At 58.0% G+C, this 21,620-nt stretch overlaps 1 protein-coding gene across 1 annotated transcript; it reads right to left on the reverse strand.

Moving 5' to 3' along the window:
• Positions 1–39: 39 nt before the first annotated feature.
• Positions 40–17,204, reverse strand: EHMT2 (euchromatic histone lysine methyltransferase 2; the record flags this gene model as incomplete). The annotated part of the gene is made up of 18 exons (XM_066209024.1): positions 17,133–17,204; positions 16,341–16,484; positions 14,744–14,964; positions 13,088–13,273; positions 12,270–12,352; positions 9,414–9,520; positions 8,522–8,644; positions 8,191–8,292; positions 7,522–7,626; positions 6,985–7,139; positions 5,692–5,859; positions 4,854–4,998; positions 3,876–3,953; positions 2,530–2,645; positions 2,132–2,218; positions 1,300–1,378; positions 938–1,113; positions 40–246 (listed from the first exon to the last, which is right to left on the reverse strand). Coding segments are annotated over exons 1-18 (2,354 nt in total), but the record flags the coding sequence as incomplete, so codon positions are not given.
• Between the last annotated feature and the right edge of the window lie 4,416 nt (positions 17,205–21,620).

A 21,620-nucleotide genomic window follows, 5' to 3' on the forward strand; every position in this document is an offset into this window, starting at 1 on the left:
TTTTGGGGTGATTTTGGGGTTTTTCGGGGCGTTTCTGGCCCCGTTTTCGGGGCGATTTCGGGTTTTTTTGGGTCGATTTCGGGGTGGTTTTTCAGGGCGGGGGGCAGCGCCAGCAGCGGCGGCAGCAGCTCGGGGGGCTCCCCGCGCCCCCCACCCGCCTCGGCCGAGTGTTTGCACTTCTCGGAGCCGCACTGGCACGGGAAGTATTTGCTCTTGATGTCCCAGAACCTGTCCCCGTAGTCGAACCTGGAAACGATGGGGACGGCCGGGGGGGTCACCCCAAACCTCTGCCGCCGCCCCCAAAGCCCCCCGAGCCGGGTCTGGGGTCAGGGACACCCCCGGGGGCCTGGCTGGGCCTAAACTGGCCCTAAAATGTCACTAAAATATCCCCGAATGTCCCCGAATGTCCCCGACACCCCAAATGCGGCCACCAGATGCCCCTAAACGTCCCCCCCGAGTCGCCTAAATATCGCCTAGAGTATCCCCGAACACCCCCAAAACCACCCTAAACACCCCAAACACCCCAAATCCCCCCTTAAACACCCCATAAACCCCACAAACACCCCATAAACCCCCCAAACACCCCATAAACACCCCAAACACCCCAAACACCCCATAAACACCCCAAACACCCCCAAATCCCCCCCTTAAACACCCCATAAACCCCACAAACACCCCATAAACCCCCCAAACGACCCCACAAATCTCCATAAATCCCCCACAAATCCCCTATAAACACCCCAAATCCCCCAAAAAACACCCCGTAAACCCCACAAAACCCCCTAAACACCCCAAACCCCCCATAAGCACCCCAAAACCTCCCTAAACACCCCATAAACACCCCAAACACCCCACAAATCTCCATCAATCCCCCACAAATCCCCTATAAACCCCCCAAGTCCCCCCCAAATCCCCCCCAAACCCCCCAAGCGCTGACCCCAGCTCCTCGCCGGGGCGGATGTGGCGGCTGCTGAAGAAGGCGATGCGGGGGAAGCGCAGGTCCTGGTGCAGCATGAACACCCGCACCGGGATGATGTTGGGGTCGCACAGGTGGTTGATGAAGCGGCTGACGTTGCCGTAGTAACGGGCGTCGATGCAGTAAACCTCGCCGTCCTGTCGCGACAGAGCCGCGATGGGGGCGGGGCCGGGCCGGGGGGGGGGGGGGGGCGAGGAGCCGAGGTAGACCTGGTGTCCCCAATTTTGGGGTGTCCCCTGAGGTTTTGGGGTTTCCTCATCTTGATCCCAAAAATCCCCCAGACCCCCCGGGACCCCCCGGGACCCCCCCAAACCCCCCCAGACCTTGTTGTCCAGGTCGAACAGGTACGAGTCATCCTCCCTCACGTCGGCCTCGGCGTCCGAGATCAGCTCCCCCACGTACCTGGGGGGAAACGGGGTCAGGGGCCCCCAAAATACCCCAAAAATACCCCAAAATACCCGAAAAATACCCCAAAATATGCCAAAATGCCCCAAAAATACCCCAAAATATCCTAAAAATACCCCCAAATATCCCAAAATACCCCAATAAACCCTAAAAATACCCCAAAATATCCCAAAATACCCCAAAATATCCCAAAATGCCCAAAACTATCCCAAAATACCCCAAATTACCCCCAAAATACCCCAAAATTCCACAAAAATCCCCCCAAAAACCCCCCAGATCCCACCTGGGACACCCCAAAATCCCTCACCAATTTGGGCAATTGGGCTGTTCCCCCATTTTTTGGAACGTTTCCCCCGTTTTTGGGGTTTCCATCCCCATTTTTAATGTTTTCTCCCCCATTTTTTAGCATTTTTTCCCATCTTTTGGTGTTTTTCCCTATTTTTGGATGTTTTCTCTCCCCATTTTTGGGTGTTTTTTCCCCATTCCCCATTTTTGGGTGTTTTTCCCCATTTTTCGGTGGTTTTCCCTATTTTCGGGTGTTTTCTCCCATTTTCGAGTGTTTTCTCCCATTTTCGGGTGTTTTCTCCCCATTTTTGGGTGGTTTTCCCTATTTTCGGGTGTTTTCTCCCATTTTCGGGTGTTTTCTCCCATTTTCGGGTGTTTTCTCCCCATTTTTGGGTGGTTTTCCCTATTTTCGGGTGTTTTCTCCCATTTTCGGGTGTTTTCTCCCCGTTTTGGGGCGCCCCTCACTCGCAGATGAAGGTTCCGGGGGGAATCGCCTGCAGGGCTCGGACCCCCCAGCCCATTTTGGCCGTTCGGTACAGCTGCAGCCGGACCCTGCAAAACGAGGGGAAAAACGGGAAATTTGGGGAAAAAAAACCGGGAATTTTGGGGAAAAAAACCAGAAAAATGTGAAATTAGGGCGGGGAAAAAATGGGGGGAGAAAGGGAATTCTTTAGGGGAAAAAAAAAGGGAATTTGGGCAGGAAAAGAAGTGGGAAAAAGAGAATTTTGGGGGGGAAAAAGAAAATTTTTGGGGAAAAAAAGAGAATTTTAGGGGAAAAAAGAGAATTTTTTGGGGAAAAAATGAGAATTTTGGGGGGAAAAAAGAGAATTTTGGGGGGAAAAAAGAGAATTTTGGGGCCTCACTTGATGCCGCTCTGCACCACTCTGTTCTTGCAGCTCCTCCAGCAGGTGCAGGCCTGGTTGCACTCGAAAATCAGGGGGGGCTCGATTTTATTGAACTCCTGCAGCAGCCGCCCGTCCTGGGAGGGGAAAAGGGACGCTGAGAATACCCCAAAACCGCCCCAAAAACACCCTTAAAATATCCCCAAAATCTCCTTAAAATATCCCCAAAATCTCCTTAAAATATCCCCAAAACCGCCCCAAAAACACCCTTAAAATATCCCCAAAATCTCCTTAAAATATCCCCAAAATCACCCCAAAAACACCCTTAAAATATCCCCAAAATCTCCTTAAAATATCCCCAAAATCTCCTTAAAATATCCCCAAAATCTCCTTAAAATATCCCCAAAACCACCCCAAAAACAGCCACAAAAAATCCCCTAAAAAATCCTACAAAACATCCCAAAATGCCGCGAAAACACCCAAAAAATCCCCAAAAATCATCCCCCCCCCAAAAAAAGGGATTTTTCCTGTTTCAGGAAGTTCTGCGAGGCTCCGGATTTGGGGGTTTGTTTTGGGGGGGGTCCCTCCCGGGGGGGGTCCCTCCCTCTCACCTGGGGGGTTTTTGGGGGATTTTGGGGGGTTTTTTGGGGGGAATTTTGGGGTTTTTTTAGGGGCTTTGGGGGGATTTTGGGGGGGATTTTTGGAGGGGATTTTTAGGGATTTTGGGGGTTTTTTGGGAGGAATTTTGGGGTATTTTTAGGGATTTTTTGGGGGATTTTGGGGGGGATTTTTTGGGGTTTTTAGGATGGGATTTTTGGGGGGGATTTTTGGGGGGTTTTGAGGGGGATTTTTGGGGGATTTTTTTGGGAGATTTTTAGGGATTTTGGGGGATTTTTGGGAGGAATTTTGGGGTATTTTTAGGGATTTTTTGGGGGATTTTTGGAGGGGATTTTTAGGGATTTTGGGGGTTTTTTGGGAGGAATTTTGGGGTATTTTTAGGGATTTTTTGGGGGATTTTTGGGGGGATTTTTGGGGGGTTTTTGGGGGTCCCAGGGGCATTTTTAGGGGGTCTCAGGGGGTTTTTTTAGGGGTTTTTTGGGAGGATTTTGGGGGGATTTTTTGGGGTTTTTGGGGGGATTTTTGGGGGAATTTGGGTTTTTTTTGGGGGGGGATTGGGGTTTTTTGGCGGGATTTTTGGGGGGGTTTTGGGGAGGATTTCGGGGGTTTTCTGGGAGGAATTTTGGGGTATTTTTAGGGATTTTTGGGGGGTTTTTGGGTGGGATTTTTGGGGGGTTTTGAGGGGGATTTTTGGGGGATTTTTAGGGATTTTGGGGCCCCGGGGGCGTTTCTCGGGGCGTCCCCCTCACCTTGTCGTACCAGCAGCGGATGCTGAGCTGCCCGCACAGGCAGTTGGAGGAGGAGCAATCGTCCTGGCAGGTGCAGTGCTGGGGGACACAAAACCCACCCAAAGTCACCCCAAAAACGACCCGAAACAGCCCCAAATCAAACCAGAACGACCCCAAAACCCCCCAGATCCCTGAAATTGAACCGGGACGGCCCCAAAATCCACGAAATCAGCCAAAAGCACCAAGAATTCACCCAAAATTCACCCAAAAATCGGCGGAAAATCGCCCAAAAACACCCGGAATTACCGTGAAACTACACAGGATGACAAAAAAACCCTGAAAGGACCCAGAATTACCCAAAATTGACCAAAAATTACCCCAAAATACCCGAAATGACCCAGAATTACCCAAAACGGGCCCAAAATTGACCTCAAATTACCCAAAAATACCCAGAATTACTGTGAAACTACACAGGATGACAAAAAACCCCTGAAAGGACCCAAAATTACCCAAAAGGAGCCCAAAATTGACATGAAATCACCCAAAAATACCCGGAATTGCCATGAAACTACACAGAACTACAGAAAAAACACCTGAAATGACCCAAAATTACCCCAAACGAGCCCAAAATTGACATAAAATCACCCAAAAATACCCAAAATGACCCAAAATTACCCCAAACGAGCCCAAAATTGATGTGAAGTCACCCAAAAAACCCCGGAATTGTAATGAAACCGCCCTGAAATTACCGTGCAACTACCCCAAGCTGCCCCCAGGAGCCCCCAAAGGGCCCCAAATCCCCCCTGGAGCCCCCAAATCCCCCCAGGAGCCCCCAAAAGACCCAAAATCCCCCCCAGGAGCCCCCAAAAGACCCAAAATCCCCCCTGGAGCCCCCAAAATCCCCCCTGGAGCCCCCAAAAGACCCAAAATCCCCCCAGGAGCCCCCAGATCCCCCCTGGAGCCCCCGATTTTTCCCAGGAGCCCCCCAAGGCCCCGCACCTGCAGGTGGGTGATGTTGTGGTCGATGTTCATGGTGGAGGTCTCGCAGTTCTCGGCGATGTATTTGTAGTCCTGGGGACACGGCTCCTCGTCCACGCCGTTCACACACGGGATGGGAACGTTCTCGTGGCCCCTGGCCACGTCCCTGCGGGGGAAACCACAGGAACGAGGGTGAAAACCACGGAATTCAGACGGAAAGGCAAAAATTCCTGCGGGAATCCGGCCAGAAATGGCGAAATTCCCGAGAAAATCCGCCCAAAAATGTCAAAATTCCTGAGAAAGTCCAACCAGAAATGCCAAAATTCCCACAGAAACCCGCCCGGAGGCCCCCGAAAACTGCCCCGAAGCCCCCCCAAAAAATGGGGGGAAAAAAATTGAAAAAAATTGAAACAAGATCCAAAAAAAAAATTCGAAAGCAAGTTGAAATAAAATTGGAAAAAAATCAGAAAAAACCCCCAAAAAACCCCCAAAAAAACCCCCCAAAAAAGCCCCAAAAAACCCCCCCAAAAAAACCCAAAAACCCCCAAAAAACCCCCCCAAAAAACCCCAAAAAAACCCCCAAAACTCCCCCAAAAAACCCCCAAAAATCCCACCAAAAAAAAACCCAAAAAAACCCCCCAAAAAACCCAAGAAACCCCCCCAAAAAACCCCCCAAAAATCCCACCAAAAAAAACCCCAAGAAAACCCCCGAAGACACCCAAAAAATCCCCAAAAAATCCCCCCAAATCCCCCCAAAACCCTTAAAAAAACCCCCAAAAAACCCCCAAAAAGTCCCCAAATCCCCCCAAAATGAGCCCCCGAAGCCCCCCGGCGGCCGGCCGGGCGCGGGGCCGGGCACCTGCTGACGATGCGCTCGGTGTGCAGCGCGCGGCCCGCCGCCCCCAGCCGCAGCTTCCGGTTGAGCTGCAGCGCCACCCAGACCTCGGAGCGCTCCGGGGTCAGGTCCAGCGGGGAGTCGCCCTCCTTGTTCCGCACCTCGGGGTCGGCGCCGCGGGACAGGAACAGGCTGGCGGCACGGGCGGGCCCCATGAAACCCCAGTTAATGACGGCAGGGGGACCCCGAACCAGCCCCGAGTTAATTACGGCAGGGGGACCCCGAATCAGCCCCGAGTTAATTACAGCAGGGAGACCCTGAATCAGCCCCGAGTTAATTAGAGCAGGGGGCCCCCGAACCAGCCCCGAGTTAATTACAGCAGGGGGCCCCCGAACCAGCCCCGAGTTAATTACAGCAGGGAGACCCTGAATCAGCCCCGAGTTAATTACAGCAGGGGGACCCCGAATCAGCCCCGAGTTAATTACGGCAGGGGGACCCCGAATCAGCCCCGAGTTAATTACGGCAGGGGGACCCCGAACCAGCCCCGAGTTAATTAGAGCAGGGGGACCCCGAATCAGCCCCGAGTTAATTACAGCAGGGGGACCCCGAACCAGCCCCGAGTTAATTACGGCAGGGGGACCCCGAACCAGCCCCGAGTTAATTAGAGCAGGGGGACCCCGAATCAGCCCCGAGTTAATTACGGCAGGGGGACCCCGATCCAGCCCCGAGTTAATTACGGCAGGGGGACCCCGATCCAGCCCCGAGTTAATTACGGCAGGGGGCCCCCGAATCAGCCCCGAGTTAATTACGGCAGGGGGACCCCGAACCAGCCCCGAGTTAATTAGAGCAGGGAGACCCCGAATCAGCCCCGAGTTAATTACAGCAGGGGGACCCAAAATCAGCCCCGAGTTAATTACAGCAGGGAGACCCTGAAACAGCCCCGAGTTAATTACAGCAGAGAGCCCCAAAATCAGCCCCTAATTAGAGCAGGCCCCCCAGTCCCCCACAGTGGGGACCCCCAAATCCTCCCCGAACTGACCCCTGAGTGACCCCTGTGTGACCCCTGTGTGACCCCAGTGACCCCCGAGTGACCCCAGTGACCCCTGTGTGACCCCAGTGACCCCCGAGTGACCCCAGCGGGCGGTCCCACCTGACGCAGTCGTGGTAGCTCTCCCTGGCCGCGATGTGCAGCGGCGTGTCCCCGTGTGACCCCTGAACCCTGTGACCCCTGTGTGACCCCAGTGTGACCCCAGTGACCCCCGAGTGACCCCAGTGACCCCCGAGTGACCCCAGTGTGACCCCAGCGGGCGGTCCCACCTGACGCAGTCGTGGTAGCTCTCCCTGGCCGCGATGTGCAGCGGCGTGTCCCCGTGGAAGTTGACGGCGTGCAGGTCGCACTGCGCGTTCAGCAGAACCTCGGCGATCTCGGCGCTGCCCGTGAACGACGCCCAGTGCAGGCAGATGTTCTCCTCCTGAGGGGGGTGAGTGACCACCGGGTGACCACCGAGTGACCACCGAGTGACCGCTGACCAGCGCTGAGCAGCCCCGGGTCAGCCACACCCACCCACTGACCACCCCGGGGCCCCCCAGTACGGACAGGTGTTCTCCTCCTGAGGAGTGACCACTGACCAGCGCTGACCGCTGACTGTCCCCAGGTGTCCCCAGGTGTGTTTTCAGCCCCCCCAGGTGTCCCCAGGTGTCCCCAGGTGTGTTTTCAGCCCCCCCCAGGTGTCCCCAGGTGTCCCCAGGTGTCCCCAGGTGTGTTTTCAGCCCCCCCAGGTGTCCCCAGGTGTCCCCAGGTGTGTTTTCAGCCCCCCCAGGTGTCCCCAGGTGTCCCCAGGTGTCCGGGCTCACGTTGTCCGTCAGGGTGACGTCGGCCCCGCGGGTCAGCAGCCGCCGGATGACCTCGATGTGTTTGTGCTCGGCCGCCCAAATGATCGGGGTCCAGCCCCCGTTGTCCTGGGGGTCACTCGGGGGTCAGTGACCGCCCCCGGCCACCCCTGACCATCCCTGACCACCCCTGACCACCACTGACCACCCCGGACCACCACTGACCACCACTGAGCCCCCCTGACCACCACTGACCACCACTGACCCCCCCTGACCACCCCTGACCATCCCTGACCCCCCCTGACCACCGCTGACCACCGCTGACCACCACTGACCACTCCTGACCACCCCTGAACACCCCTGACCACCACTGACCACTCCTGACCACCGCTGACCACCACTGACCACTCCTGACCACCCCTGAACACCCCTGACCACCACTGACCCCCCGTGACCACCGCTGACCACCACTAACCACCCCTGACCACCACTGACCATCACTGACCCCCCCTGACCACCCCAGACCACTGACCACCCCTGACCACCCTGACCCCAAGGCTTGGGGTCCAGCCCCCGTTGTCCTGGGCTGGGGATGGACACCGAGCGGTCAGTGACCCCCGCTGACCCTCTGACCGCCCCCAGGACGCTCAGGCCACGCCCCCCGGGCGCTGAGGCCACGCCCCCCGGGCTCACCTGCGCGTTGACGTCCACCTGGCCGGTGCTGAGCAGCAGCTCCACCATCTCCAGGTTGCCGTTCTTGGCCGCGTGGTGCAGGCAGGTGGAGCCGTCCTCCTCCTGTGACGTCACACGGGGGCGGTGACGTCACATGGGGGAGTGACATCACACAGGGGGCGGTGACGTCACACAGGGGAGTGAAGACGTCATAGTGGGGGTGGTGACGTCACACGGGATGGTGACGTCACACAGGGGGTTGGGATGACATCACAAGGCGGGAATAACGCCGCGGGGCGGGGATGACGTCACGAGGCGAGGATGACGTCACGGGCGCGGCGGATGACGTCACCTTGCTGTAGACGCAGCCCCCCCGGCGCAGCAGGTAGCGCGCGGCCTCCAGCTGGTCGTGGGCCACGGCCTCCATCAGCGGCGTCCGGCGCTGCTTGTCCACCGCGTTGATGTTGGCTCCGGCCTGGAGAGTGACCGCTGACCATCAGTGACCGCCCCCGGCCACCACTGACCACCCACGGCCACCACTGACCGTCACGGATAATCCCTGACCATCTACTGGGAGCCGATACTGGGGGACACTGGGATCGCACAGATCCCATACTGGGAGCACTGGGGGGTCACTGGGAGCCCTGCACTGGTGCCCAGGTGTGCCCAGGTGTCCCCAGGTGTGTCCCCAGGTGTCCCCAGGTGTCCCCAGGTGTGCCCAGGTGTGCCCAGGTGTCCCCAGGTGTGCCCAGGTGTGCCCAGGTGTGTCCCCAGGTGTGCCCAGGTGTGTCCCCAGGTGTGCCCAGGTGTGCCCAGGTGTCCCCAGGTGTGCCCAGGTGTGCCCAGGTGTCCCCAGGTGTGCCCAGGTGTGTCCCCAGGTGTGCCCAGGGGTGTCCCCAGGTGTGCCCAGGTGTGTCCCCAGGTGTGTCCCCAGGTGTGCCCAGGTGTGCTCAGGTGTCCCCAGGTGTGTCCCCAGGTGTGCCCAGGTGTCCCCAGGTGTGCCCAGGTGTGTCCCCAGGTGTGTCCCCAGGTGTGCCCAGGGGTGTCCCCAGGGGTGTCCCCAGGTGTCCCCAGGCGTGTCCCCAGGTGTGTCCCCAGGTGTCCCCAGGGGTGTCCCCAGGTGTGCCCAGGTGTCCCCAGGTGTGCCCAGGTGTGCCCAGGTGTGCCCAGGCGTGTCCCCAGGCGTGTCCCCAGGTGTCCCCAGGTGTGCCCAGGTGTGCCCAGGTGTGTCCCCAGGCGCTCACCTGCAGCAGGAGGTGACAGATCTCCAGGTGTCCCTTCTGGGCGGCCGCGTGCAGCGCCGAGCGTTTGCTCTGGGCGTCGCTCTGGAAATTGGGGTCCAGGTTGTCCACTGGGGAAATGGGGGACGGGAGTCAGGACCCAAAACGGGATTGGAACCCCGAAAATTTAGGATCAGGAACCCCGAAAATTTGTGATCGGGAACCCCGAAATTTTAAAAAATCGGGGAACCCCAAAAATTTGGTATCGGGAACCCCAAAAATTTGGGATCGGGAACCCCAAAAAATTGGGATCGGGAACCCCAAGATCTAAAAAAAATCAGGGAACCCCAAAAATTTGGGATCGGGAACCCCAAAAATTCGGGATCGGGAACCCCAAAAATTTGGGATCGGGAACCCCAAAAAATTGGGATCGGGAACCCCAAGATCTAAAAAAATCGGGGAACCCCAAAAATTTGGGATCGGGAACCCCAAAAAATTGGGATCGGGAACCCCAAGATCTAAAAAAAAATCAGGGAACCCCAAAAATTTGGGATCGGGAACCCCAAGATCTAAAAAAAAATCAGGGAACCCCAAAAATTTGGGATCGGGAACCCCAAAAAATTGGGATCGGGAACCCCAAAAAATTGAGATCAGGAACCCCAAGATCTAAAAAAATCGGGGAACCCCAAAAATTTGGGATCGGGAACCCCAAAAATTTGGGATCGGGAACCCCAAAAATTTGGGATCGGGAACCCCAAGATCTAAAAAGAATCGGGGAACCCCAAAAATTTGGGATCGGGAACCCCAAAAATTTGGGATCGGGAACCCCAAAAATTTGGGATCGGGAACCCCAAGATCTAAAAAGAATCGGGGAACCCCAAAAATTTGGGATCGGGAACCCCAAAAATTTGGGATCGGGAACCCCAAAAAATTGGGATCGGGAACCCCAAGATCTAAAAAAATCGGGGAACCCCAAAAATTTGGGATCGGGAACCCCAAAAAATTGGGATCGGGAACCCCAAAAATTCGGGATCGGGAACCCCAAGATCTAAAAAAATCAGGGAACCCCAAAAATTTGGGATCGGGAACCCCAAAAAATTGGGATCGGGAACCCCAAGATCTAAAAAAATCGGGGAACCCCAAAAATTTGGGATCGGGAACCCCAAAAAATTGGGATCGGGAACCCCAAAAATTCGGGATCGGGAACCCCAAGATCTAAAAAAATCGGGGAACCCCAAAAATTTGGGATCAGGAACCCTGAAATTTTAAAAAATAGGGGAACCCCAAAAATTTGGTATCAGGAACCCCAAAAATTTGGGATCGGGAACCCCAAAAATTCGGGATCGGGAACCCCAAGATCTAAAAAAATCGGGGAACCCCAAAAATTTGGGATCGGGAACCCCAAAAATTTGGGATCGGGAACCCCAAAAAATTGGGATCGGGAACCCCAAGATCTAAAAAAAAACAGGGAACCCCAAAAATTTGGGATCGGGAACCCCAAAAATTTGGGATCGGGAACCCCAAGATCTAAAAAAATCGGGGAACCCCAAAAATTTGGGATCGGGAACCCCAAAAATTCGGGATCGGGAACCCCAAAAATTCGGGATCTGGAACCCCAAAAATTTGGGATCGGGAACCCCAAAAATTCGGGATCGGGAACCCCAAGATCTAAAAAAAATCGGGGAACCCCAAAAAATTCGGGATCGGGAACCCCAAAAATTTGGGATCGGGAACCCCAAAAATTTGGGATCGGGAACCCAAGATCTAAAAAAAAATCAGGGAACCCCAAAAATTTAGAATCGGGAACCCCAATAATTTGGGATCGGGAACCCCAAAAATTTGGGATCGGGAACCCCGAAATTTTAAAAATTAGGGGAACCCCAAAAATTTGGGATCGGGAACCCCAAAAGAATTTGGGATCGGGAACCCCGAAATTTTAAAAATTAGGGGAACCCCAAAAATTTGGTATCGAGAACCCCAACATTTGAGATCGGGAACCCCAAGATCTAAAAAAATCGGGGAACCCCAAAAATTTGGGATCGGGAACCCCAACATTTTTAAATAGGGAACCCCAAAAATTTGGGATCGGGAACCCCGAGATCTAAAAACATCGGGGAACCCCAGAAATTCGGGATCGGGAACCCCAAAAAATTCGGGATCGGGAACCCCAAATTTTTTTAAAGAAATCGGGGAACCCAAAAAATTTGGGATCGGAACCCCGAAATTAAAAAAAAAGAGGGGAACCCCAAAAAATTGGAATCGGGAACCCCAAAAAATTTGGAATTGGGAACCTAAAGATTTAAAGAATAGGAGAACTCCAAAAATTTGGGATTGGGAACCCCGAAATTCAAAGAAAATAGGGGATCCAAAAAATTTGGGATCGGGAACCCCGAAATTTAAAGAAAATAGGGGATCCAAAAAATTTGGGATCGGGAACCCCGAAATTTAAAGAAAATAAGGGATCCAAAAAATTTGGGATCGGGAACCCCAAAAAATAAAAAAGGGCTCAGGACCCCAAAAAGCCGAGATCCAGAACCCGATACCCAGAAAACGGGATTGAAATCCCCAAAAATTTGGGATCCAGAACCCCAAAAACTGGGCGAGAGAACCCCAAAAAATCCCTCAAGTCCCCTGGGACCCCCAGACCGCCCCAAACTCCTCCAGGGATTGCCCTCCCGGGGCTTTGGGGCCCCAGGTGTGTTTGGGCCCCCCCAGGTGTGTTTGGGCCCCCCCAGGTGTGTTTTTGGCCCCCCAGGTGTATTTTTGGCCCCCCAGGTGTGTTTTCGGCCCCCCAGGTGTGTTTTTGGCCCCCCCAGGTGTGTTTTCGGCCCCTCCAGGTGTGTTTTGGGGCCCCCAGGTGTGTTTTGGTCCCCGACTCACGGAGCATGAGGATGACCCTGCCCAGCTCCCCCTGTTTGACGCTCAGGTAAAGCTGCCGGGGGTGGAAACGGAGCTTCTTCCTCCTGTGGGGGCAACTGGGATGGACTGGGGGGAACTGGGAGGGGACTGGGAGGGGCTGGGAGGGGCTGGGGGAGTTTTTAGGGAGCCCCAGATAATTTTGGGGTGTATTTTAACCTCCCCAGGTGGGTTTTTGGGGTATCCCAGGTGTGTTTTTGGGCTCCCAGGGGTATTTTAACCCCCCCAGGTGTATTTTAACCCTCCCCAGGTGTATTTTAACCCCCCAAGGTGTATTTTAACCCCCCCAGGTGTGTTTTAACCCCCCCAGGTGTATTTTAACCCCCCCAGGTGTGTTTTAAGCCCCCCAGGTGTGTTTTAACCCTCCCCAGGTGTATTTTAACCCCCCCAGGTGTGTTTTAACCCCCCCAGGTGTGTTTTAACCCCCCCCCCGGTGTGTTTTAACCCCCCCCGGTGTGTTTTAACCCCCCCAGGTGTATTTTAACCCTCCCCAGGTGTATTTTAACCCCCCAAGGTGTATTTTAACCCCCCCAGGTGTGTTTTAACCCCCCCAGGTGTATTTTAACCCCCCCAGGTGTGTTTTAAGCCCCCCAGGTGTGTTTTAACCCTCCCCAGGTGTGTTTTAACCCCCCCCCGGTGTGTTTTAACCCCCCCAGGTGTATTTTAACCCCCCCCCAGGTATATTTTAACCCCCCCCCGGTGTGTTTTAACCCCCCCAGGTGTGTTTTAACCCCCCCCAGGTGTGTTTTAAGCCCCCCAGGTGCGCTCTTTGCGGCCCTCACCTCTCGGCCTCCTGCCCCAGCAGGGCCTTTTCCAGCAGGTCGCGGGCGGGGCCCGGGGGCAGCCCGCGGGCGCTCAGGGCGCCCCCCGAGGGCAGGGGCAGCACCGGCCCCCCCGAGCTGTCGATGGGCTCGGCCCGGGGGTCCGGGGGGGGCGCGCGGCCCTCGCCCTGGCCCCGCATGCGGGCGCTGGGGGGGCAGGGACCCCGGGATCAGCCAAGGCACCGAGGGAACCGGCCCCGAATTCCCAAAATCCCAAAATAACCACCCCAAAATGTCTGAAATCCCTGAAAAAACCACCCTGAAATACCCAAAATCCCAAATAAAACATCCCGAAACACCTGAAATCCTAAAAACCCACCCTGAAATATCTAAAATCCCAAAAATACCAACCCCAAATACCCAAAATCCCCCAAAAAACACCCTGAAACACCTGAAATTCTAAAATAGCCAACCCAAAATCCCCAGAAAACAACCCTGAAGTACCCAAAATCCCAAAAAACCAACCCCAAATTCCCAAAATCCCAAAAAAAACCATCCCGAAACACCTGAAATCCCTGAAAAAACCACCCTGAAATACCCAAAATCCCAAAAAAAACACCCCGAAATACCTGAAATCAAAAAAAACCCAACCCCAAATACCCAAAAAAACCCCCCAAAATATTGAAAATCCCAAAAATACCAACCCCAAGTTCCCAAAATCCCAGACAAAAAAATCCCAAAACACCTGAAATCCCTGAAAAAACCACCTTGAAATACCCAAAATCCCAAAAACCACCCTGAAATATCTAAAATCCCAAAAATACCAACCCCAAATACCCAAAATCCCAAAAAACCCACCCTGAAACACCCGAAATCCTAAAAGAACCAACCCAAAATACCCCAAATTCCCAGAAAACGACCCTGAAATACCCAAACTCCTAAAAAAACGCCCTGAAATACCCAAAATCCCCAAAACCCACCCCGAAACACCCCAAAAAACTCCCCCCGGAGCACCTCGAAATGCCCCGACCTTTCCGCAAAACCCCGTCTCCCCGTTCTGTCCCCACAAAATCCATTTCCCCCCAAGCCCCCCCGGCCATTTTGTCCCCCATAAAAACAATTCCTGCCCCATAAAATCCCCCATTTCTCCCCCCCCACACCCCGTTCTCCCCCCAAACCCCATTTCTCCTTCTCCAAACCCCGTTTTTCCCCCCAAATCTCCCCTTTTTCCCCCATAAAATCCATTTCCCCCCAATCCCATTTCCCCCAATCCCATTTCCCCCCCAAACCCCATTTCTCATCCCCAAACCCTGTTTTTCCCCCCAACACCCCACATTTTCCCCCATAAAATCCATTTTCCCCCCACTCCCATTTTCCCCCCACTCCCATTCTCCCCCAATCCCATTCTCCCCCACTCCCATTCTCCCCCACTCCCATTCCTCCCCCACTCCCATTCCCCCCTCATCCCATTTCCACCCCAACCCCATTTCTCTCGTCTCCCCCGCTCCCATTCCCCCCCCATCCCATTTTCCCCCCAATCCCATTTCTCCCAATCCCCAATCCCATTCCCCCCCCACTCCCATTCCCCCCCACTCCCATTCTCCCCCAATCCCATTCCCCCCGTCTCCCCCGCTCCCATTCCCCCCAATCCCATTCCCCCCGTCCGCCGGGTCCCACCTGGGCGTGGGCAGCTCGGGGCGCGGCCCGCGGGCCCGCGGGGGCTCGGGGGGCGCGGGGGCGGCCGGGGTCCCCTCGGGGCGGGGCAGCGTCACCTCCTGGGCCTCCGAGGCGTCCTCGCCGCAGTGGGGGCAGAAGATGAGACCGCCGAGGCGCGAGACGCAGCCGCGGTGGAACCGGTGCCCGATGCGCACGTCGGGGTGGCACTCCAGGAACGTCCCCTGCGGGACACAGTGGGGTCACCGCGGCTCCGAGAGCGACTCGGGGACAGCTCGGGGGATTTGGGGACAGCTCGGGGGATTTGGGGGCAGCTCAGGGGGATTTGGGGACAGGCCAGGGGATTTAGGGACAGCTCGGGGGATTTGGGGACAGGCCAGGGGGATTTGGGGAGAGCTCGGGGGATTTGGGGGCAGCTCGGGGGGATTTGGGGACAGCTCGGGGGATTTGGGGGCACCCTGGGGGGATTTGGGGACAGCTCGGGAGGATTTGGGGACAGCTCGGGGGATTTGGGGACAGCTCGGGGGATTTGGGGGCAGCTCGGGGGATTTGGGGACAGCTCGGGGGATTTGGGGACAGGCCAGGGGGATTTGGGGACAGCTCGGGGGATTTGGGGACAGCTCGGGGGATTTGGGGGCAGCTCGGGGGATTTGGGGGCAGCTCGGGGGATTTGGGGACAGGCCAGGGGGATTTGGGGACAGCTCGGGGGGATTTGGGGACAGCTCAGGGGGATTTGGGGACAGGCCAGGGGGACTCGGGGACAGCTCGGGGGGATTTGGGGACAGCTCAGGGGGATTTGGGGACAGGCCAGGGGGACTCGGGGACAGCTCGGGGGGATTTGGGGACAGGCCAGGGGGATTTGGGGACAGCTCGGGGGGATTTGGGGACAGCTCGGGGGACTCAGGGACAGCTCGGGGGACTCAGGGACAGCTCGGGGGGATTTGGGGACAGGCCAGGGGGATTTGAGGACAGGTTTGCACCAGGAATGTCCCCTGAACGAACAAAAACGGGGTCCTGGGGTGTCCCCGGGGTCTCTGGAGTGTCCCCGGGGTCCCAAAGGGACTCTGGGGACAGTTCCCGGGGTCCCCGCGGCCCCAGGGTGACCCCGGTGACATTGGGGTGACCGTCCAGGAGGAGGAGCAGGGTCCCCGACTGTCCCCAAGGCCCCAGAGAGGGGCCACGGGACCCTCCAGGGACTCTGGGGACACTCCAGGGACCCTCCAGGGTCACTCCAGGGTCACTGGGGACACTCCAGGGACCCTCCAGGGTCACTTGGGGACAGCTGAGGGGAATTGGGCTTTTGGGGTGTTTTGGGGTTTAGGGATTTTTTGGGGATTCCACAGCCCCACACAGCCGCTGTCCACCCAGTGTCCATCCAGTGTCCACCCAGTGTCCACCCACCGTCCACCCACCGTCCAGTGTCCACTCACGGCGGTGCAGAAGTGGCCGCAGCCGGGACAGCACCGGTGCTTGACCACGCGGGGTTTGGGATTTACGGGATTTTGGGATTGTCTCAGGATTTTGGGATTTTTTGGGATTTTGGGGCTCCCCCACCTCTGTCCACCCCCTGACCCCCAGTGTCCACTCAGCGTCCACTCACGGCGGTGCAGAAGTGGCCGCAGCCGGGACAGCACTGGTGCTTGACCATCCTGGCGCGGTGGCTCTCGCACAGAACCATCAGGGGCACGCGGCTCGACGGGCGCATGGTCTCGCGCTTCAGGATGCTGCTGCCGCACCCGCTCAGCTGGGGACACACGGGGACAGTTTGGGGACACACAGGGACAGTTTGGGGACAGTTTGGGGACACACGGGGACAGTTTGGGGACAGTTTGGGGACAGTTTGGGGACACACAGGGACAGTTTGGGGACAGTTTGGGGACACACGGGGACAGTTTGGGGACACATGGGGACAGTTTGGGGACACACAGGGACAGTTTGGGGACAGTTTGGGGACATTGGGGGACGTTTGGGGACACACGGGGACATTCGGGGACACATGGGGACGTTGGGGGACAGTTTAAGGACACACGGGGACAGTTTGGGGATGTTTGGGGACACACGGGGACAGTCTGGGGACACACAGGGACGTTGGGGGACAGTTTGCGGATATTTGGGGATAGTTTGAGGACACACGGGGACAGTTTGGGGACAGTTTGGGGACATTCGGGGACACATGGGGACGTTGGGGGACAGTTTGGGGACACACGGGGACGTTCAGGGACATTTGGGGACATTTCAGGGACGCCTGGGGGCGTTTCAGGAACGTCTCGGGGACATTTGGGGACGCGAAGCATCATAAGGTCACCCTAGGACATTGTCCCAGCTGTCCCCAGGTGTCCCCGGTGCCCATGGATGTCCCCAGGTGTGTCTCACCTGTCCCAGGCGTGCTCACCTGCCCGTCCACGCTCTCGGTGGCCATGCACAGCCCGCGGTCGCTGCCCCGCTCCACCTTGGGCGCCTCCATGCGGCACGAGCACAGCGGCAGCTCCTCGAAACGCTCCGCCTCCGCCGGGCCTGGGCGGGGCCACGCAGGGCGGGGCCGGGGGCGGGGTCAGGGACAGGGCGGGGTCAGGGCGTGTCCCAGGGCAGGTGTACGCCCAAGTGTGCTGGGGGTGTCCTGAGGGGCGTGTCCTGGGGTACGGGTGTGCCCAGGTGTGCCTGGGGGGCGTTCCCAGGTGCGCTGGGCGTGCCCTGGGGGGCGTGTCCTAGGGTAGGGGTGTGCCCAGATGTGCCTGGGGGGCGTTCCCAGGTGTGCTGGGTGTGTCTGGGGGGCGTGTCCCGGGGCAGGGGTGTGCCCAGATGTGCCTGGGGGGCGTTCCCAGGTGTGCTGGGTGTGTCCAGGGGGGCGTGTCCCGAGGGGCGTGTCCCGGGGTAGGGGTGTGCCCAGGTGTGCTGGGCGTGCCCTGGGGGCGTGTCCTCACCTGTGGGCTGGGGGCTGAGGGCGCCGCCCCCCGGCAGCTGCAGGCAGCCCAGGGGCACCTCGGTGTATTCGCTGGGGGGGCCCACGGGGGGGCCCGGGGGGCCTGGGGGGCACAGGGGGGTCACCGACCCCAAAATCGGGGTCACCGACCCCAAATTCCCTCCTTCGAGGCCCCGCCCCAAAACTCTCCCCCCAAATTCCCCAAATTCCTCAACCCTCTCCCCAAACCTGTCAGAGCCAAGCCCCGCCCCCAAAATTCCTCGTTTCCCAAATTCCCCAAATCCCCCCGACCCAAAACCCCCCAAACTCCCCCCAGCCACGCCCCCCTTCTCAAGACTCCTCCCCCAGTTTGGGGTCCCCGTTCCCAGTTTGGGGTCCCGTTCCCAGTTTGAGATCCCCGTTCCCAGTTTGGGATCCTGTTCCCAGTTTGGGATCCCCGTTCCCAGTTTGGGATCCCGTTCCCAGTTTGGGATCCCGTTCCCAGTTTGGGATCCCCGTTCCCAGTTTGGGGTCCCGTTCCCAGTTTGGGATCCCCGTTCCCAGTTTGGGGTCCCGTTCCCAGTTTGGGGTCCTGTCCCAGTTTGGGGTCCCGTTCCCAGTTTGGGGTCCTGTCCCAGTTCGGGGTCCCCACCTCTCTCCTTGCCCCGGGGCTCCTTCCTCTTCCTCTTCCGCGCCGGTTTCAGCCAGGGGCTCTCCTTCCACCTGCGCCGCACCCGGCGCCGCGCGCTGCACGCGCTCTGCGGGGACAGGGGAGGGTCAGCGGCCCCCAAACACACCTGGGCACCCCAAAAACCCCCAAAAACACACCTGGGGACCCCAAAACACACCTGGGCACCCCAAAAACCCCAAAACACACCTGGGCACCCCAAAAACCCCCCAAAACACACCTGAGCACCCCAAAAACCCCAAAACACACCTGGGCACCCCAAAACACACCTGGGCACCCCAAAAACCCCCAAACACACCTGGGCACCCCAAAAACCCCAAAACACACCTGGGCACCCCAAAAACCCCAAAACACACCTGGGCACCCCTAAACACACCTGGGCAGCCCGACCCCCTCCCCTAAAATCCCCCCACTGTCCCCTGACCCCGCCCAAACCTCACCTGAGCCCCCCAGCCCCGCCCCAGCCCCGCCCTGACCCGATCCGAGGCGTTCCCGGACTCCTCGTCCTCCTCCTCCTCCTCCTCTTCCTCCTCGTCTTCCTCCTCGTCCTCCTCCTCTTCCTCCTCCTCCTCCTCCTCTTCCTCCTCCTCCTCGCTCAGGGCCTCGCCCGGCACCTCGCCCTCGGACTGAGCCGGGGATCAGCGGGGGCCGGAGCCCCCCAGTCCATCCCAGTGCTCCAAGTCCATTCCAGTCCATCGCAGTGCTCCCAGTCCATTCCAGTCCATCCCAGTCCATTCCCAGGCCATCCCAGTGCTCCCAGTCCCCCCAGTCCATTCCCAGTGTTCCCAGGCCCCTCCCAGCCTCCCCAGTCCCCCGTACCTTGCAGTCAGAGTCGCCGTGCCCGTCCCAGTCCATTCCCAGTCCATTCCCAGTCCATTCCCAGTCCCCCCAGTCCATTCCCAGTCCCCCCAGTCCCCCGTACCTTGCTGTCGGAGTCGCTGTGCCCGTCCCAGTCCATTCCCAGTCCTCCCAGTCCATTCCCAGTCCTCCCAGTCCATTCCCAGTGTTCCCAGTCCCCCGTACCTTGCTGTCGGAGTCGCCGTGCCCGTCCCAGTCCATTCCCAGTCCATTCCCAGTCCCCCCCAGTCCATTCCCAGTGTTCCCAGTCCCCAGTACCTTGCTGTCGGAGTCACCATGCCCGTCCCAGTCCATTCCCAGTCCATTCCCAGTCCTCCCAGTCCATTCCCAGTGTTCCCAGTCCCCAGTACCTTGCTGTCGGAGTCGCCATGCCCGTCCCAGTCCATTCCCAGTCCATTCCCAGTCCCCCCAGTCCATTCCCAGTCCCCCCAGTCCCCCGTACCTTGCTGTCGGAGTCGCCGTGCCCGTCCCAGTCCATTCCCAGTCCATTCCCAGTCCATTCCCAGTCCATTCCCAGTCCCTCCCAGTCCATTCCCAGTCCCCCCAGTCCATTCCCAGTCCCCAGTACCTTGCTGTCGGAGTCGCCGTGCCCGTCCCAGTCCATTCCCAGTCCCCCCAGTCCATTCCCAGTCCCCCAGTACCTTGCTGTCGGAGTCGCCGTGCCCGTCCCAGTCCATTCCCAGTCCATTCCCAGTCCCCCCAGTCCATTCCCAGTCCATTCCCAGTCCATTCCCAGTCCATTCCCAGTCCCTCCCAGTCCATTCCCAGTCCATTCCCAGTCCATTCCCAGTCCATTCCCAGTCCCCCCAGTCCATTCCCAGTCCATTCCCAGTCCATTCCCAGTCCATTCCCAGTCCCCCCAGTCCATTCCCAGTCCCCCAGTACCTTGCTGTCGGAGTCGCCATGCCCGTCCCAGTCCATTCCCAGTCCATTCCCAGTCCCTCCCAGTCCTCCCAGTCCATTCCCAGTCCCCAGTACCTTGCTGTCGGAGTCGCCATGCCCGTCCCAGTCCATTCCCAGTCCATTCCCAGTCCCCCCAGTCCATTCCCAGTCCATTCCCAGTCCATTCCCAGTCCATTCCCAGTCCATTCCCAGTCCTCCCAGTCCATTCCCAGTCCCCCGTACCTTGCTGTCGGAGTCACCATGCCCGTCCCAGTCCATTCCCAGTCCCTCCCAGTCCATTCCCAGTGTTCCCAGTCCCCCGTACCTTGCTGTCGGAGTCGCCGTGCCCGTCCCAGTCCATTCCCAGTCCATTCCCAGTCCATTCCCAGTCCATTCCCAGTCCCCCCAGTCCATTCCCAGTCCATTCCCAGTCCATTCCCAGTCCATTCCCAGTCCATTCCCAGTCCATTCCCAGTCCCCCCAGTCCATTCCCAGTCCCCCGTACCTTGCTGTCGGAGTCGCCATGCCCGTCCCAGTCCATTCCCAGTCCATTCCCAGTCCCCCCAGTCCATTCCCAGTCCCCCGTACCTTGCTGTCGGAGTCGCCGTGCCCGTCCCAGTCCATTCCCAGTCCATTCCCAGTCCATTCCCAGTCCTCCCAGTCCATTCCCAGTGTTCCCAGTCCCCCGTACCTTGCTGTCGGAGTCACCATGCCTGTCCCAGTCCATTCCCAGTCCATTCCCAGTCCCCCCAGTCCATTCCCAGTCCCCAGTACCTTGCTGTCGGAGTCACCGTGCCCGTCCCAGTCCATTCCCAGTCCCTCCCAGTCCATTCCCAGTGTTCCCAGTCCCCCCAGTACCTTGCTGTCGGAGTCGCCGTGCCCGTCCCAGTCCATTCCCAGTCCATTCCCAGTCCCCCCAGTCCATTCCCAGTCCCCCGTACCTTGCTGTCGGAGTCGCCGTGCCCGTCCCAGTCCATTCCCAGTCCATTCCCAGTCCATTCCCAGTCCATTCCCAGTCCCCCCAGTCCATTCCCAGTCCATTCCCAGTCCATTCCCAGTCCATTCCCAGTCCATTCCCAGTCCATTCCCAGTCCCCCCAGTCCATTCCCAGTCCCCCGTACCTTGCTGTCGGAGTCACCGTGCCCGTCCCAGTCCATTCCCAGTCCCTCCCAGTCCATTCCCAGTGTTCCCAGTCCCCCGTACCTTGCTGTCGGAGTCACCATGCCTGTCCCAGTCCATTCCCAGTCCATTCCCAGTCCATTCCCAGTCCTCCCAGTCCATTCCCAGTGTTCCCAGTCCCCCCAGTACCTTGCTGTCGGAGTCGCCATGCCCGTCCCAGTCCATTCCCAGTCCATTCCCAGTCCCCCCAGTCCATTCCCAGTCCCCCGTACCTTGCTGTCGGAGTCGCCGTGCCCGTCCCAGTCCATTCCCAGTCCATTCCCAGTCCATTCCCAGTCCCTCCCAGTCCATTCCCAGTCCATTCCCAGTCCCCCCAGTCCATTCCCAGTCCATTCCCAGTCCATTCCCAGTCCATTCCCAGTCCCCCCAGTCCA

Source organism: Chamaea fasciata, unplaced genomic scaffold (genome assembly GCF_029207755.1).
Source record: "Chamaea fasciata isolate MVZ Bird 193981 ecotype frontalis unplaced genomic scaffold, bChaFas1.0.hap1 SCAF_591, whole genome shotgun sequence".
Classification (NCBI taxonomy): Eukaryota; Metazoa; Chordata; class Aves; order Passeriformes; family Sylviidae; genus Chamaea; species Chamaea fasciata.